The sequence below is a fragment of the Carassius auratus genome, chromosome 14, assembly GCF_003368295.1.
Source record: "Carassius auratus strain Wakin chromosome 14, ASM336829v1, whole genome shotgun sequence".
Classification (NCBI taxonomy): domain Eukaryota; kingdom Metazoa; phylum Chordata; class Actinopteri; order Cypriniformes; family Cyprinidae; genus Carassius; species Carassius auratus.
The window spans coordinates 13,299,104-13,315,575 of NC_039256.1; the positions used below are offsets into that span (position 1 = coordinate 13,299,104).

At 38.2% G+C, this 16,472-nt stretch overlaps 1 protein-coding gene across 9 annotated transcripts in view; it reads right to left on the reverse strand.

Annotated features, from left to right (window-relative positions):
- Nucleotides 1-16,472, reverse strand: part of LOC113113695 (baculoviral IAP repeat-containing protein 6-like) — an 81,535-nt gene that overhangs the window by 31,681 nt on the left and 33,382 nt on the right. For 8 of the 9 annotated variants that reach the window (XM_026280096.1, XM_026280099.1, XM_026280103.1 and 5 more), the window contains exons 56-65: nucleotides 15,680-15,823; nucleotides 13,395-13,524; nucleotides 12,127-12,258; nucleotides 11,806-11,967; nucleotides 11,154-11,327; nucleotides 8,046-8,242; nucleotides 7,561-7,861; nucleotides 6,716-6,933; nucleotides 3,470-3,634; nucleotides 3,199-3,364 (exon numbers count right to left, since the gene is read on the reverse strand). In XM_026280096.1, the coding sequence (XP_026135881.1) occupies nucleotides 3,199-3,364; nucleotides 3,470-3,634; nucleotides 6,716-6,933; nucleotides 7,561-7,861; nucleotides 8,046-8,242; nucleotides 11,154-11,327; nucleotides 11,806-11,967; nucleotides 12,127-12,258; nucleotides 13,395-13,524; nucleotides 15,680-15,823 (1,789 nt within the window). The remainder of the gene's footprint in view (nucleotides 1-3,198; nucleotides 3,365-3,469; nucleotides 3,635-6,715; nucleotides 6,934-7,560; nucleotides 7,862-8,045; nucleotides 8,243-11,153; nucleotides 11,328-11,805; nucleotides 11,968-12,126; nucleotides 12,259-13,394; nucleotides 13,525-15,679; nucleotides 15,824-16,472) is intronic. The other variant, XM_026280098.1, reaches the window with a different exon arrangement.

Here is a 16,472-nt window from a genome sequence, read left to right on the forward strand (position 1 = left end):
AATGCTTGATCTTTGTACACAAAAATAATGCTAAATAATTATGATTTTCTTGTTTTATTTATCTGTTAGCTAGCATTATAAATGAATGGATATGTAGTAGGGATGAACCAACAGTAAGATTTTGGCTGATATTTTCATTTAATGTCTGGTAACATAATAATAATAGTAATAAAAAAACAATAAACTATTAAAATCAATTGCTGAAAAAAAAAACTTAAACAAAAAAAAAATTAGGCATCACAACATTAAAATGCACAAGAAGAATGAGAATCCATACAATGAAAGTCAAATCAGAAAGTCAACAGTTGGGCGGAAAAAAAGAATTTTTTTTTTTTTACTTTTACCAATGTTAATTTATTCAATTATTAATGTTAAATGCTAAAAAAGCTAATGTTTTTTCAATAATCTTTAATGAATAAAAAGGTCAAAAGAACAGCATTCATTTAAAACAGGAATCTTCTGTAACATTATAAATGTCACTTTCAATCAATTTAATGCATCCTTGATGAATAAAGGTATTAATTTATTTTAAAAAAATCACCTTTCAAGATTGAGAGAGCGAGAGAGCGAGCAAATTCGGCACCTTTTCGTAAATAGTTCAAGCTGAGATTTTTTTGTTGTTTAGTTCTAAACCAAAAAAGGTCCATTTCAAACAAGTACAACACCTCTGCCCCTCAATTTCAACTGAAAAGCAACGCAAAAAAAGAATTCCTGCAATCTTCATCAACAGTTAGATTACCAGGTGGTAACATAAAAAATATGCAGAAGAGGTGGAGTCGAGAGGAGCAGCGGGTTTGATGACCCCTCTGGGGGGAGAGAAAGGAAGGAGCATATCTTTGAGAGAAGGTATTAAATGGCCATGCCGGATAAGGAGCAAGAGACGATGAGAGTTTGGACAGACTGCTAGAACCTGTATGAGCCAGAACATACCTCACTTCCTCAATGAAAATAAGTGCTTGTGGCTGTTCATATACACAAAGTGCTCTACTCTGTAATCTTGTACTCTTTGTTATTTGCCCCTCGGCTGTTTCTTAATGCTTTTTGGAAGCAGTAGTCCATCTCTTCTGATCTCATCTCCTCTCCCTCCTGTTCATCAGGTGGATGGGGCGTTATTACAAGCAGGGGTGTTCCAAGATGCATATTTCCTGTTTCACTGCCACAGAGACAGCTAAGGATCTTAAGGCTCAAAACACACACTCATTAACATGGTGTGTGTGTTTCTCTAAATCTTTTATTGGCTCAGTTATATATGAGATTGACCAACTGCTGCTCCCCCTGCTGGTCGAGTGTGCTTAGAGAAAATGTGTGTGTGTGTATTGTTCTCCTTGATTTGAGTCACACACACCATGTCAATGTAGGGTTGAAACCTCCAGCTGATATCTACAGCTAATTACTACACTCATTGTTTTATCGGCGCTTATTTAATTAAGCCGGAGAGAAATAAACACTCACAGCGTACGCGCACACATACACACACCGCGGTCTAGTTCTTTAAATCAACAAAGCAGTGTTTGTTCAAGGCTATTAATAGAAAGGAAACATTGAGTTTGATTAGTTCATACAGTATTAATTGAGATACTACAGGCAATATTTTTGACTTTTGAAAATTCTTCTTATTGAACCAAAAAATTATTTAAATTAATTGACTTCTTAAATAAAAATAATAAAATAATGTACTGCTAAGTATTTTCCATTAGAATGAATGGGGAATGGAACTCTGAAGTTTCAAAAGGGTTACAAAACAACCATAAAAGTTTTGTAATGGTGTTCAATATGCTCAAGGTCTTAAAAACTTTTTCAATTCAAATTTTAAAACCTGAACCGTTTTTTAAAACACCAGGGATCATATACTTGTGACATCTTCCAGTAAATGACTGAGGATCGCACACACCAACAGATTTCTTAATTCCAAAAACAATACACTTCCACAGAAACAGCTGCCTTCTTGCAAGGAGACACATGACAAATGAAAATGACGTGGGTTCAAAATGTGTCCTCTGTTGGATAAAATAAAAGTCTGATCATAGACTGTGCAATTTTCAATTAAATCGGTCGACTCCGGCTGCTTAAAATCTGCAGACCTGGGCTGAATTTTGACAAATAGCACAGACTCTTCGATATTGGAAATCGAGACAAAAGCCATGAAGTAGATTATTCCAGCTTTTAACATGATAAACAAGGCTGTTACACACTAATATTCCTCCCCTCCATTAGGCTGTCAACTGTGAGTTGACCTTTGTCTGATTTATAAAAGAATCATTCACACAGTTTTGTGAACTGGATCAAAAGATTCATTAAACAGATTTGAATTAAAAGACTGATTTGGACAGGAATCGAACATTGTTACTTCTCTCACAAACATGCAAAGTAAAGTGCAATCTGTTTGTCAGACAAAGAACTCTTGAAATGTAATATATAGAGTCATGTGGACTACTTCAAGGACAGTTTGATTGTGCTTTTTGTTATTCTTATTTAGTTTCTTTATGTAGCAAAATAATTCCTCCAAACATCATTGGAATTGGCAAAAGTGGGGAACTAGCTATTTAACGCCAGAGAACAGAAACATGGTTGACAAAGGCAAAGAGAGATAGAGAGACCACTCAGAAGAGACGGGCTCCACCTGCTGACTCCATAACACAATGAGGCACAAGGCACTCATGCAAAGCATCATCTTTAACCAGCTTAAGGGGCCGTTCACATATCACGTCTTTTGCGTGCACAAGTTCGTTATTTCTAATGTAGGCGCGCAGCATGCGCCCGTACCGCATCGAGTTAAAAACATCTCAACTTTTCAGAATGCGCAAGCGCACCGCGGGTCATGTGACAAGAACTAACCAATCAGCTTCATCCTTTTCCGTAACAACGTTGAAAACTCAGCCAAGATGAAGGAACAGCTGTTCATAGCTGTATATGGATTGCCATTTTAAAATAAATTTTGTAGCTGAGCTACTGCGAGCGATTTTTAGTGCTGCAAATCCGTTTATCCTTTGCTGAAATTTCGGCGTCTTCATGGAGAGAGCACGTCATGATTGCTTAGCAAAGGCAGACGCATCAGGAGCGCTTCTGCCCGAGCGCTTTGGAAAGAAGGAAAAAGCGGCGCGCCTAGCGTTTTCCACGCGTTTTTAGGCGCGACATGTGAATGGCCCCTTACAGTTCATTTTCATTTTGCAAACAGTACAAAATGCACACGCGTCCTACCTGAGTCATTGCGTAAGTATGAAGACATGGCAGGGATGAGACAGGACTGGCTGAGCAGTTCCTGTAGGACAGACGGCAGCAGTGAGCTGCTGTGACCTCTGACCTCTCCCGAGAGGGTCTCTCCAGATCCTACGCAGCCTGATGGGTTGATATAGCTCGCCAAAACCTGTCAGAGAGACAAAATGTACCATCATGTATCCAAACAGGTGTAAAATCTAAATCTCACTTGCATTATTTCCATACACACACACACACACACACACACACACACCTGTAAGAGGCAGGTAACGTGTTCCTCCTCCAGACGTTGTTTGGTCAGAGCCTGCTCGACATCCCAGCCTGACGCAGTGGAGCCTGTCCCAAAGCCTGTTCCTTTGGCCCAGTACAGCTGCTGTTCCTCTGTGGTACCACCGATATGCCCACTAGAGACCTGCGGCTGCAGCACAAACAAACTCAACTCTAGGTTTCACAGTTGATCATTTGACCCTTTTTCTCTCATCCTTACTGGTCATTCATCAAAAGAGTCAAAATTTAGTTGTACATGAAATCTGAAAGTGCCTGACGCTAATAAGTTTATTCTAAAGCATCTCAAAGACTTCCACATGTTAATGTACTCTGATTGGCCAATCATTCATCATTCTTCAAGTCTCCTATGCTCACCAAGGCTGCACTTCTTTGACCAAAATGTAAGAAAAAAATAGCAATATCGTGATTTATCATTAAAATTAAAAAAAGAAAAACATTTTAAATCAGATTTTTCAACAGCCATTATTCCAAGCTTACGTGTCACATGATCTTTCAGAAATCATTCTAATATGCTAATTTGACTGAAAATGTTGAAAACAGCTGTGCTTATTAATATTTTTGTGGACATTACACATTTTCTTCAGGATTCTTTTATTTAAATTCAAAAGAAAAGTATTTAATCGAAATCTAAATATATTTCGTAACATTATAAGTGTCTTTACTGTCAATTTAGATCAATGTTAAACATCCTTGCTGAATAAAAGTATTAATTTCTAAAAAGAAAAAGAAAAAAAAAAACATTTAAGCTACTTCTAAATGAGAGAAATGTAAAGATAGGACAGGAGGATGCATTTCCAAGTCTTTCTCTTCCACACACACTTTCGTCACTCTGGTTTTTGACATTGATTGCTCCAGACGTGACACCCTGCTTAAATGTACCGCTTTCTCTAAAGACTGACAGCATGTCACAACATTTTGAGGGGAAACAATGAGGTCAGAAGCTGTGCATCAACTGAAAAATAGGCTAGTAGCATGATAAAAAGAAGAGTGGTGCAGTTCCCATAATGCAACCAGCTGGAAGTGTCCTGTGTACTTTACTTTGAATTGCATGATATTACTGGAGGTTGCAGGCTCGACTAAACCAGCTTATCCCAAACATTAATTTTTTGACTGTGCAAAGATCTTACTGAAGGAGGGATAAATAGGAGTGTGAAAGAAAGAGCTTAATAAATATGCGCTGACTGCAGTGCTCTTCTTCTTTGCCTGGGAGTGAGCGGGTTTAATATTTGCTCTGCCAATACTGCTGCCGCCCCAAGGACACCCATTATGATTCTGACAGGCCACTGGCCACTGTTCAAATCCTCAGCCCTGAACCCCACCCCTCACCAAACTATAAATCCACACACACTGCCCTGCACAGAGTATCATTTACACATGTTTTCTCTCTTAAACACTGGAATAAAAAAAAAATAAAGAAAATCTTTTTTTTTTTAATAAAACCTGCTTGTGAGGGCTGAATATTGATTTTTATGAAAAACTCATTTGCTTTGGTATTGGAAGTGTGATGATGGTCGTTTTTTCCCCCATTATTTTCTTATTATGACTGTGCTGCAGTTGTCCTCTGTGAAGACACTTTCATTTCAGCCACGTGAAACTCCTCAAAATCATGTAATGACAAAAAGAGCTGTCCAACTCCTCTCTATACCTTCTGTTTTAATAGGACTACACTACACCTGAGTGAGTGGTTGTTCTCTCCCACACACACACCACTCCTCATTAAGAATAAAGAGCCCTCCAGCAGTCTAAATAAAATGACACGTCTCAGCCTAAGAAGCATCTCCATTAAGGTCTTTACAGGAGTGTCTTTTCCTTTCCCTGCACACACACACTTACAAATTATCTGAACAGTTAAGTACCATATTTTATCACTACATTTTCCCCTGAAATCCACTTATAATTGTAGTCTGAATCATTGAAACAGGGAGATTGTGAATGAATTATTAACGCCGGTTCTGTGAACTGAATCAATAAAAAAATAAAAATAAAAAAAAATTATTAATTCACTTATCTGGCACCAAGTTTGAATCGCTAGAATGTATGTGTGCGCCAGGCTCCAGCACGATCGGAACTCTAAATTTAAAAACCTTTTTCGCAAAAGTGTTTACTTTCATTTGTGCACACTCACAATAAAAACAGAAGATTTGTGCTCTTATAGGGTTAGGAAAATGTTAGATCGTGACCATGTCTCTGGATGCCGTTCGAGATATAGCCTTAATTTATGTGGTTTTGTTTCACACCAAGCACGATAACTATAAAGATAACAATAAAGATAACAATAAAGATATAGTTCTAAAAATCGTTCTCAATATTAAAGAATAGCAGAGTCCAAACCACAACTATAACAATAAAGACACAGAGAAACGATATAGTTGGAATCACTTTAAGAAAGATTTTTTTTTTTCTGATGAATGATAAAAACATTGCCAACCAATCAGAATCAATCCTACTGTAATGAGCTCGAGAATTTAAAGCAGCAGACACATGTGCGCTCAGAAAAAACAGACGATATTGTTCGCTGGTGTGGACGCTAATATCGTTATCTTTATAGTTATCTTAATAGTTATCGTTCTTGGTTTGAATGAGCCTTTACCCTCTAATTTCGCAGGTTTATTTAATTAGCTTTCATTTTTAATCGCATCTCTTACTGTGTATGGTAAACATGGGAAGGGTAATTAAAGATTTCATGAATTTAGAATTCATTCTATTTATTAATTTGTTCCCTTATTTCAGTTAAACCATGTGTTTTTTAGGGAACAAAATTTATGAAACATGGACAATTGCCACTAATTAATAAGTCATAGGAACGAATTAACAAGTTGTAGGAATGAATAACTGCAAAGCGCAGTTGTCTGATAAAATTACTTCGTTACTACATTTCTATTGATTTTCATGTTGAAAAACTTGTGTCGTTTCTATTTTAATGTACTTTTAAAGTTTAAATCACATTAAAAGCTTAATTAGTACATTGGGAATTAATGATGATCCATTTATATACGGTCACCATCACTCACAGCCGCTTGCACGTGTATTGCGCGTGATACACACGCAGCCCAACATTAAATCAGTTAACCGACCATCGACAGCCTTAATCAATTGCATCTCTTATCGACAATTAATCGATCATCGATTAACATTCTAAAATGTTCTAATGGCTGACAAAGATTTTTGTGGACCGAATTGAATATAAAAGGGTGCGTGGATTAACACTGACCTCATTGGAGTTGGCACTGCCACTGGGCACTCTGGGAGCGTGATGGCTGAGGGCAGACAGGCAGGCCAGGATGAGGTGAATGGCACCGATCTCAAGAGCCATACGCCTCAACAGCAGCCCGTCATCCGTAGTGAGAGGAGTCAAGCTGAACAAGGACCGGAGCACGTGGAAGGGCAACGTTGGTAGAACGTTAGCAGAGGGAGACTGCAGGATGTGACCTTGAGGAAGATAGACAGATGGAGAGAATGAAAAGTTGTCTCTAGATGAAAAACCTGCTTTTAAAAAATCTAAATATAATTTTCTCTAGCGCTCCATAACAAACTTAACCAGTCTATCAATACTTCAAGTAATCAGCTGACCAAATCAACAGTCCAGACTGACAGAAATACACCGTTGGCAGTTGCGTTTAAGTTTGATTCTCAGCGGAATCAAACTCAGTAATAGCAAACCTGGTATGTGAAATTGATAATTCACATGAATACTTTTCAGTATTGAACTAAATGTATTTATAATACATTACTAAAAGAAGTGTAAGTTATAGCCTGTTTAATATGAGAGGTGAGTCTGAAAGGTCTCGAGACAGTGACATAAGCGGATGATGGTGGACACAGATATGAAAGGTTGCTGATGAGGGAATCAAAAAACAGTGATCCACATATCAGTCTGCTATGTTTCAATCAATAATCTCTCTCTCACACCACTAATGGATATATGAACAACACACAGTGAATAAAAAATAGCACTCTATTGACAAAAAAAACTGGATTCTCCTAATATAAAAAAAAAAGATTGCTAAATTGTAAATAAATTAAGAAGTATGCTTCTTGTACTCGAGTGGTACTTACTTCCTTCTCCATCGTCTGTGACGCCCAGCACCAGTCTGAGCAGACACTGCGCGTGCTTCCTCTCCTTCAGCAGAACCTCAGCATATCCTGGCAGCCGCAGAAACAGGCCAAATGCCGCCAGTGAATGGGCAGGGATGGGTGACATGGTCTGAACGGAGGATTTGATGGGCGGAGGCTCGGCGGCGATGGTCTCTGGTGCCTCGTAAACGAGCTCCCCGGACTGCTCTATGGTGACCCACTCAAACTGATCGCTGTCCTTTGGCTTCTCCTGTGTGGTGGACGGCACCACTGGGGCACTGACCTGCACAGAACGATCCGGACAAACAGCACGCAAATGAACAGAAATGCTGACATAACCTGAGCTCACAGTGACCGGACGAGCATGTAAGGGCTTATGTAGCAGAAATGGAGTGAAGCTACAAAAAAAATGACTTATGCGGTAGAATTTGATTTTGTACAGAGAGCCAGCTTGCAGATATACTGACCTGCTGGATAACGTCGGGGTACAGCATGGGAAGTCTCTCGGCGATGAGCGCCAAGCCGCCCATACCTGCGAAAACCTGCAAGGGGGAATGGATAGGGCTAGTCTCCAGGAGAGTGTCATCTACTGGGGCATCCAAACCTTCATCACCCGGGGTCATTGGTTCATCGTCTGGACAGCCGCTAAGCATCTCACAGTGATCTACAGGAAAAGAGCAGAAAGGAAACGCATCATTCAAGCTAGCGTCAATAAAATCTTAAAATGTCTAGCTGCAAATAAAGTGGTCTCAATTGTTCACATCATAAACCATGATGTCCAAAGAGCAGTAACACACAAGAACTCATATCTGTTCTCATAAATCAGATTATTCCTGTAAATCAGGTTTCTTCTTGAGAGATTGAAGATCGATGCGAGAGAACGAAGAGAAATCACAGGAAATATTGTCTGTTAAATGATTGTGAATGTACATTCAGAACAGAAATGAAAAAGCACTCAAACCCAAACCTGCTTCACGGAGTTTACATTTAAGAAAATTACATTTCTTTACAGAGACATAAATACAGCTGACAATAAAGCAGAAACAGTCATATGTTTAAAAGCTCCTGTTACATTCTTCATAGACATCTAATGCTTTGTAATTCTTTCAAAGCATTGGGTAGTTTATTTTTTATGAATTACCGTATTTTTCGGACTATAAGTCGCACCTGAGTATAAGTCGCATTATTCCAAAAATACGTAATGATGAGAAAAAAAACATAAGTTGCACTGGACTATAAGTCACATTTATTTAGAACCAAGAACCAAGAGAAAACATTACCGTCTCCAGCCGCGAGAGGGCTCTTGGTTAATTTCTCTTGGTTCATTTCAAATTAATTTTGATAAATAAGTCGCACCTGACTATAAGTCGCAGGACCAGCCAAACTAATTAAAAAAAGTGCGACTTATAGTCCGGAAAATACGGTAATAACTTTAATTCTTGAGCACTGAATCATACTAAAATAATCAATGAAGAGTCATGTGACACTGAAGACCAGAGTAAAACTGCTGAAAATTAAACTTTACCATCACAAGAATAAATCACTATTTTTTTGTAATTATTAAAATGCAAAACTTTTTGACCAATTTTTTTCCATGATCCTTCCAATCATGCAGTATTACTGGATATATATTTTTTTTAAATAACTTGCTAATAAATCAATTGAATGATTTACTGGATTCACTGAAAAACAATGCCTGAGAAGTAAATTCACTCAGACACCAGTCATCACTATGATCTTTGAGCAAGTTTTACTTCTACAGCCCTGAAAAAAAAAAAAAAAAAAAAAAAAACTGAAGTTTTGTTTTAGCTGTATTTACAGAGGTGGTGCTTTCCAGAGGTTTAATTTAGAGATAGATGCACCTTCCTAGAGAGGATGTTAGTCTGTTCAGTCCTGTCTCTGTGAAGGCCAACAACAAAATAGGTGTGAGACTGAGAAAGAACAAGTATTTACAGACTACTCATGAATTTAAGCTCTGGGGACGGTAAAAGTCTTTTTTCTTTTAAACTGATGTTGTTATTTCAGTTGGTTGGTTCTGAATCAGAGATTTTTGTGTCTTTGATGTTGAGATCAGTGCAACGAAACAGCAGACGGAAGCCAAAAACTCTTGCTGGAGAGATGAACAAAGCAGCTGTGAAATACACTACACCACAATCCAATCGCTACAGGGAAGTTATTTGGACGTATTTGATCTTAATTTCATAACACACCTGCAAGTCTCAGGCTACGTTTACATAATGATGAATGATGAATTTATTTTCCCCTTGTGTTTTTAAAAAGTTTCACGTATACAAGACAACGTTTTCAAAACTATTAGTGTTTCCACATTTCCGCGAAAATGTCCAAAAACACTTTTACGTATGCCAGGCCAGTAGTTGGCGCTGTCACCTTGTTAATAAACATAACCTGTAGGGAAGTGAAGATATGATGAATCTCCGCTGTTGTTTGTAATATTGGTGAAATAAATCCACACTTTGCTGAAGAAGTGTAAGCAAACTCTTAAGCAGCACTGGTGTACTCCACCATGGTTGTGTCTGCTTATTTGCGCTTGCCTTATTTGCATGTCTACATACCTAACACGTACTACGCATGTGCATGACGTCACATTTTCAAAGATTCCCATTTTGGGTGTTTACACGGAAACGGCAATGGTGGCATTTTCAAAACCTGTATTCAAAAATATTCGTTTTCAGTCACCAAAACGTCATTGTCGTGCAAACAAACAGTCCAAAGCTTTTTGGCTGAAAACGCTGACATATAAACGGTCCCTCGGAAAACCTACTTTTTTGCAAGTCTGGTGTCTGTGTCCAGGAACAAACTCATTGCCAACAGGTTGATGGCATATCCCAGTAACCAGCGGCAATGGTTCAGAACACTGCCTGTGGCTGGAATATCTTCCAAACACTTCCTCCACAGAAAGATGGACAGACTCCAGGCAGAGAGGAGAGAATTATCCCTGGGCTGGTGAACAACCTTTCAGCTCCTCCACGGAGGGGTGTGAGAGGAAAGTGTGTGGAAAGAAGCAGAGTCTGGTACGCCAACAGTGATTTGACTCTGCTAAGACGGCCAATTAGCCGGAAGGTGGGGCGAGTCCCCCAGGCACCGTCACTAAACTGAAAACTTCTGATGCCAGACTCTACGGGTGCCATCAAATGCAGGCTGCTCCAAGACTTCTTACGGAGCCAAACAAATAAACAAACAAACGCTGTGTGCTCAGAAAAGCCAGTGGAGCAAAGTAAACAAACTGTGCCAGATCTCCACCTCCAGATGAAAATTCAACAGCTTGAGAGCTCATAGTTCAGTCCTGTATAACACCCCGGCACAGTGTCTCCACAAGGCACAATGTGGCAACTTTACAGTGTTAAATCACTTTTTTGTACTCACTAAAAGCAAATACTGTTTCTACACCAGATCCAAATGTTACAACTAGATTGTTGCAATTGATGAAACAAAAAACTTTATCTAAAATGTTATATATGCATACAAAATTTGCTGAAATATATTTAAATATTTATATAATTAAATTATGTATATCTATCTATCTGCACATGTCTATGCATGAGATGTCTGCATACCTTTCTCAGTACGGAGTCTTTTGAAGGAATCGGTCTTGGAGAGGCCTGGGTCTGAGATGACCTTTGACCCCAGTTTGACCGTCAGGTCAATGGAGCGGTATCCCTGAGGAAGTTTGCGCTCATACAGCAATGTCAGCAGCTGGGCCAAGGTCATCTCCGGCGGCAATGGCTGACCTGGAGAGAAAAGGTTTTCAGTCATTGAGTTTATTAAAGCATTTATCAACTGATTAATAAATCACTTTTTTGAATAAGATTTTTTCAACAGAAAGGCAGGTGAGTGAAATAGAAATCTGTTGGCAAAAAAAAAAAAAAAAATCCATTTGGTGACACTAGTGAAATAGGAACTAAACACTTCACTCCTAAAGTACTGAAAAACTCTTTACATGTGAGAGGATGAGACAACGAGAGACGAGAACAAAGAACACAGCTTTAAAACTGACATTCATCAGACTCTCTGCATCTCTGAATAAATGCAGTGAGGTGAAGTGGCAGGCAGACAGGGACATGCACTGAGGTGACCTCTACTCTCATCCTAATCTATATGGAGGAGCGAAGGGTGAGAGATGAGGGGGAACGCAGAAGAGTACAGAGTGGGCGAGAGGATCGGACAGAATGTGAGCACATGACAGAACGAGAGTGTGTGTGTTTGTACCCGGCAGTAGTTTGTGACAGAGGTGGAAGACAGGCACGCTGATGGTTTTGGCAGACGGATCAACTCCTGAGGAAGCTGCAAGCTTGTCACTGAGGACACGCCCTCGTCGGGACGGGGGACGGGGAGGAGTGGACAAGGCCCTCTTCGACTGAGACTTCAGACCTGAAACAATGCATGAAAACGAGACGCAACATGGGTAAACTAGATCAAAGGTCAATGATCTGTGTTAGTTTGTTAGAACAGCATAGATTGTTAACCTCCAGGGAATATATTATAAATCTCTTCTCACCATGTCAGTGAGTAGACTGGGTTAAACCGTACCTGAGGCAACAACAACACTGTAGTTATCTTGGAAACCATTATCGGCCTTCATCTTTTCTTTTTCCTCATGGTTTTTCTTCTCTTTATCCTCCTTCTGTTCATTGATCAGTTTGGCCGTGATGCTGGGCGTGTCTGAAGGGTGAAAAAAAAAAAAAAGTAAGATCTTTAAATGTTATTTCACAGTGTGTATGTGCGTTCTTCAATCAGCCTGGGGGCTCTAAAAATAAATTTCCCTTTAGAGACATATGCATCGATGTACATGTCAGCTTAACTGCTAATCTGAATTATTTATTGTAAAAATGTAATATGCCTGAGAAGACACACCAATTCATAAAGATAACAACATGCTGCGCTTCCTGTGCGGGTCTTCCATCAGTGGAAGTGATTGGAGCATGAGATACGAGACACCCTACATATATACTGAGAGTCTCGCCATCTTCTGAGAACAGAAAGCCTATATCTGCCACACACACACACAAGGTCTCTGGAGAGAAGCCATTTATCACACATACATGCTGATGGCCATGCCACATGACAGACCCAGCCCTACATGCTTCGTTCATCAGACCTTGAAAGTCTGAAGATATGGCAGAAGCTGGACCTAATTCATCTGATAGACTGCCACATGGTGCATTTAAAATAAGACTGCTGGGTGACTGCTGGACATGCTGTTTCTAGTATTTTGGCTAAACTGGTGTTAACTATACACAATCAAATGTGTTTGATTTTGTAGACAGCTTTGCATAGTTGCAAATCAAATTTTGAAACCAATACCAGTAAAATTTGCACAATTACTTGTTCTAATTTAGCTACTTGACTCACTTAAAGTAAATCTCAAGTAGCCTTCAATTATGTTTTTTTCAATAAGTAAACATCTGTATTCCGTTATGTAACTGCAATTAACATTCACTAAATAAGATTAAAGAAACAAATCAAGAGCAATATAATTTTTTATCAACATACACATCTTTCCAAAGTAAGATTTTTAAATATATTTGAAAGTTGCTCACCAAGCCTGCATTAACTTGTTCAAAAATGTTGTGAAAACTACATATGGTGCTGAGTTAGTGCTCAAGAAACATTTCTTATTATAATCAATGTTTAATGAACAGCATTATTTGAAATAGGAATTTTACTAAATTAACATCTACTGACATTCTTGATCCACTTAATGCCTCTTCACTGAATAAAAGTATAAATTTCTTTTAAAATAATTGAATCTTACTGACCCCAAACGCTAGAGCGGTAGTGTATTACAGTCTTCATACCTGAGACACGGTCCAATACTTCAGACAGTGTGGTTGAGATGGGCAGATGCAGCTTGCGAAACTTGTGCCCTGCGCCGTACATGGGGTGCTGGATCACATGACTGGTGGCATTAATGCGCCCTTTATACAGCTAAAGCAGAGAAAGAGAGAAACACAAAAACAGATGGTCTTGAGATATTAGAGCTTCAATTTCTCATTAAAATGCACCTACACAATTCTTTTGCATTCTCGCATTTCTCAGCTTCGTGACTAATCACTTATCTTATTGCTCAAAAAATATTCCACAGGGTTCGTACAGAAACTGCTAAATGAAATTCCAGGACTTTAAGCACTCCTTTTTTCGTTTTCAAGAACTAAAATCAGAGATCACAATATTGTTATTATCTTTAAATTCTAATAAATAAACCAATAAAACAAAATGGTACAAATAAAGTGCAGCACATGCAAAGCATGCCATGGCAGTTATTGCTTTCCTTATTCAAAAATATTTGATTGGTATTTAAATCACTATTGGTAGCAAGATTTATGCTAATGCTTTTTTCCTCAGTATGTCAGATTAAACGTGGCAGACTTGTTACTTGTTCAGATGGCGATATATGGCGAAAATTCTTATTTGGGTTATATTTAATATGATGTAGGCTAGAAACTGTGATTGCGAAGTACTGTAAATGTCCAAACCGGTGTGGTGACTGACTGCCACACATACTCTTCAAAACATTAGATTCATCCGCGCTGGAGCCGTGCCGACTCACAACCACGCAAGCTAGATAATTCTGCAACCAATCTTGTGAGTAATCTCGATTTCTCTTTATTGTGAAAAAAGAATCCCTATTTTATTTTTTCTTACAACTCTGTGTTTTTAAGAGATTTCAAATTGTCGTCAGCCGTATTCGCTAATTCGGGATTAGCATTATCTGGGGACCTTGTGTGATTTTGCTCCATTCTTCACGAAAGATGGATAAAAAGGCCCACAGGAAACAAAAACCTCAAAAAATTATACATGACCCACCAAATGCTGGCCAAATCACAGAAATGCCAATTCACACGGGACTAATATTATCACAGGACCTTGGTGTTTGGCAAAATATATGGTAGGTCATTTGCGGGCAAAATTTTAACTTACCAATTTCAGACACGGCCAATTCACACAGGACTAAGATCACTGACAACCTCCGCAATTATTCCAAAGGCCACCTGGTAATACTAATCCTGTACAAACAGGGCTTTAAATGTCTTTTGACTGTTTATTGATAATGATATCAGTTTTATTTTAACTACAGCTATAGGGAAAAGCAAAAAAAGAAATTTCAAAGCAATGGCATTTGACAAGTCCTGCAGAGAAAAAAAAAAAAATCATAATATAAAAATATACGCATCTCTGAAGAGTCCCACTTTCCACATGGCGGATCTAGACATCTTCATTTCCACTGAAGGTGGAGTTAAAGGTGAATCGGAAAGGGTAAAATGACGTCCATGCCTTTGAGAGGACACCCGGATCACTCACTTTGGCCTGATCTAACGTGTAAACATTAACTTTTAAGAGCCTCTCTTTTGGGACTCTCTGTAAAAGCCAAATGATTAATCTGACCTAAAACGCACACAGTCCCACCATAATTTACTGGAGGAACGACCAGCTGAATGACTCTTTGGGCTAAAAAAAGATGTCTTGCATCTTTACGATTTGGCTTGGTTCCGGTTTGGCAGTCAGAGGAGAAGCATAACTCTATGTGTCACGTAAGGGGAAAGCTGGTTATGTCCTCCAGCATTTAGATTATGTTAAATGTGTAATTGCTGTGCTTCTACCGGCACCAGACAGAAACGCAAGGGTGGTTTTCCCAAATTACTCGTAGTTTTCCCCTAAACTAGCCATTTTCTCCAGCGAAATAAGTTTTTACAGGTACTCCTAATGTCCACCAATTTGTGTGGACTGCATGATTAAGAAGGATTTGAGGATAAATCTGCCCCCTAGTGGTCTCCAACAAAAAACACAATTTGCCATGAAAAGAACCGTAGTCAGGGGCAGTGCAGGTCAGGGGCAGCGTAGTCAGGGGCAGTGCAGGTTTAAATCCCTCTGAGATGATGTAAAGGTCAGGGTAATTCTCCTTGTAAGTGAAGAGGCTTTTCTGAGCTTTATAGCAACAGTAATAAATCATTTAACAGACTAACCAACCAAAAAAACTTCTTTATAAAATAAAATAACCACTTAGAACAGCAAAGTTTCAGCTTTCGATAGATTTTGAAAGCATACATTATGTGTGTGTGTGTGTGTGTGTGAGATCACCTACCGGACAGGGAGACTGAAGGAAGACAGTAACTTTCTCGTCTTCAAGCATGAGTTGTAGGAAGAGCCGACGTATAAATCCAGAGATGTTCCCTGAGACCGGAACGTTTCCTCGCTGAGGAGCTGACTGAAAGAGCTCACACAGCACCTTTACAAACAAAGAAAAAAAGAGTTCACTTGTATCCCTGTTATATATCGCCATACCACCCAGCCGTAAAACTTGCTCTGTAGTGATGAACCAAGGCAACAATGTGAAAAGTATTATACAAATAAATTTTACTTGACTACATCATTAATAATATAGAAATTATACTACTATTTACATCCTTATAATATGAATATATTCTTCTTGACGTTAATCTTGGAATCACTGATTAAAGAACAAACTACTTTAACTTTTTTGAGAATAATTTAATTTAGAACAGCTGAAATAATTTTACCGTAATTACCGTACAGAAATTATAACATTTTTATTTTAAAATGATAATTTTATTTTCTGTATTTTAGTTCAAACTTAATAAAAGTATAATATTATATATATATATATATATATATATATATATATATATATATATATATAAAACAATAAACAGCAATATAATGTAATATTAAAATAATGAAAACGTCATGACCTAAAGATAATTTTATTAAGGTAGAAGGCTAGAAGTTATAATTCCAAATATTTTTAGGAAAAAAATTATATATATATATATATATATATATATATATATATATATATATATATATATATATATATATATATATATACACACACTTAGTTCTCGGTCTATGAAAGA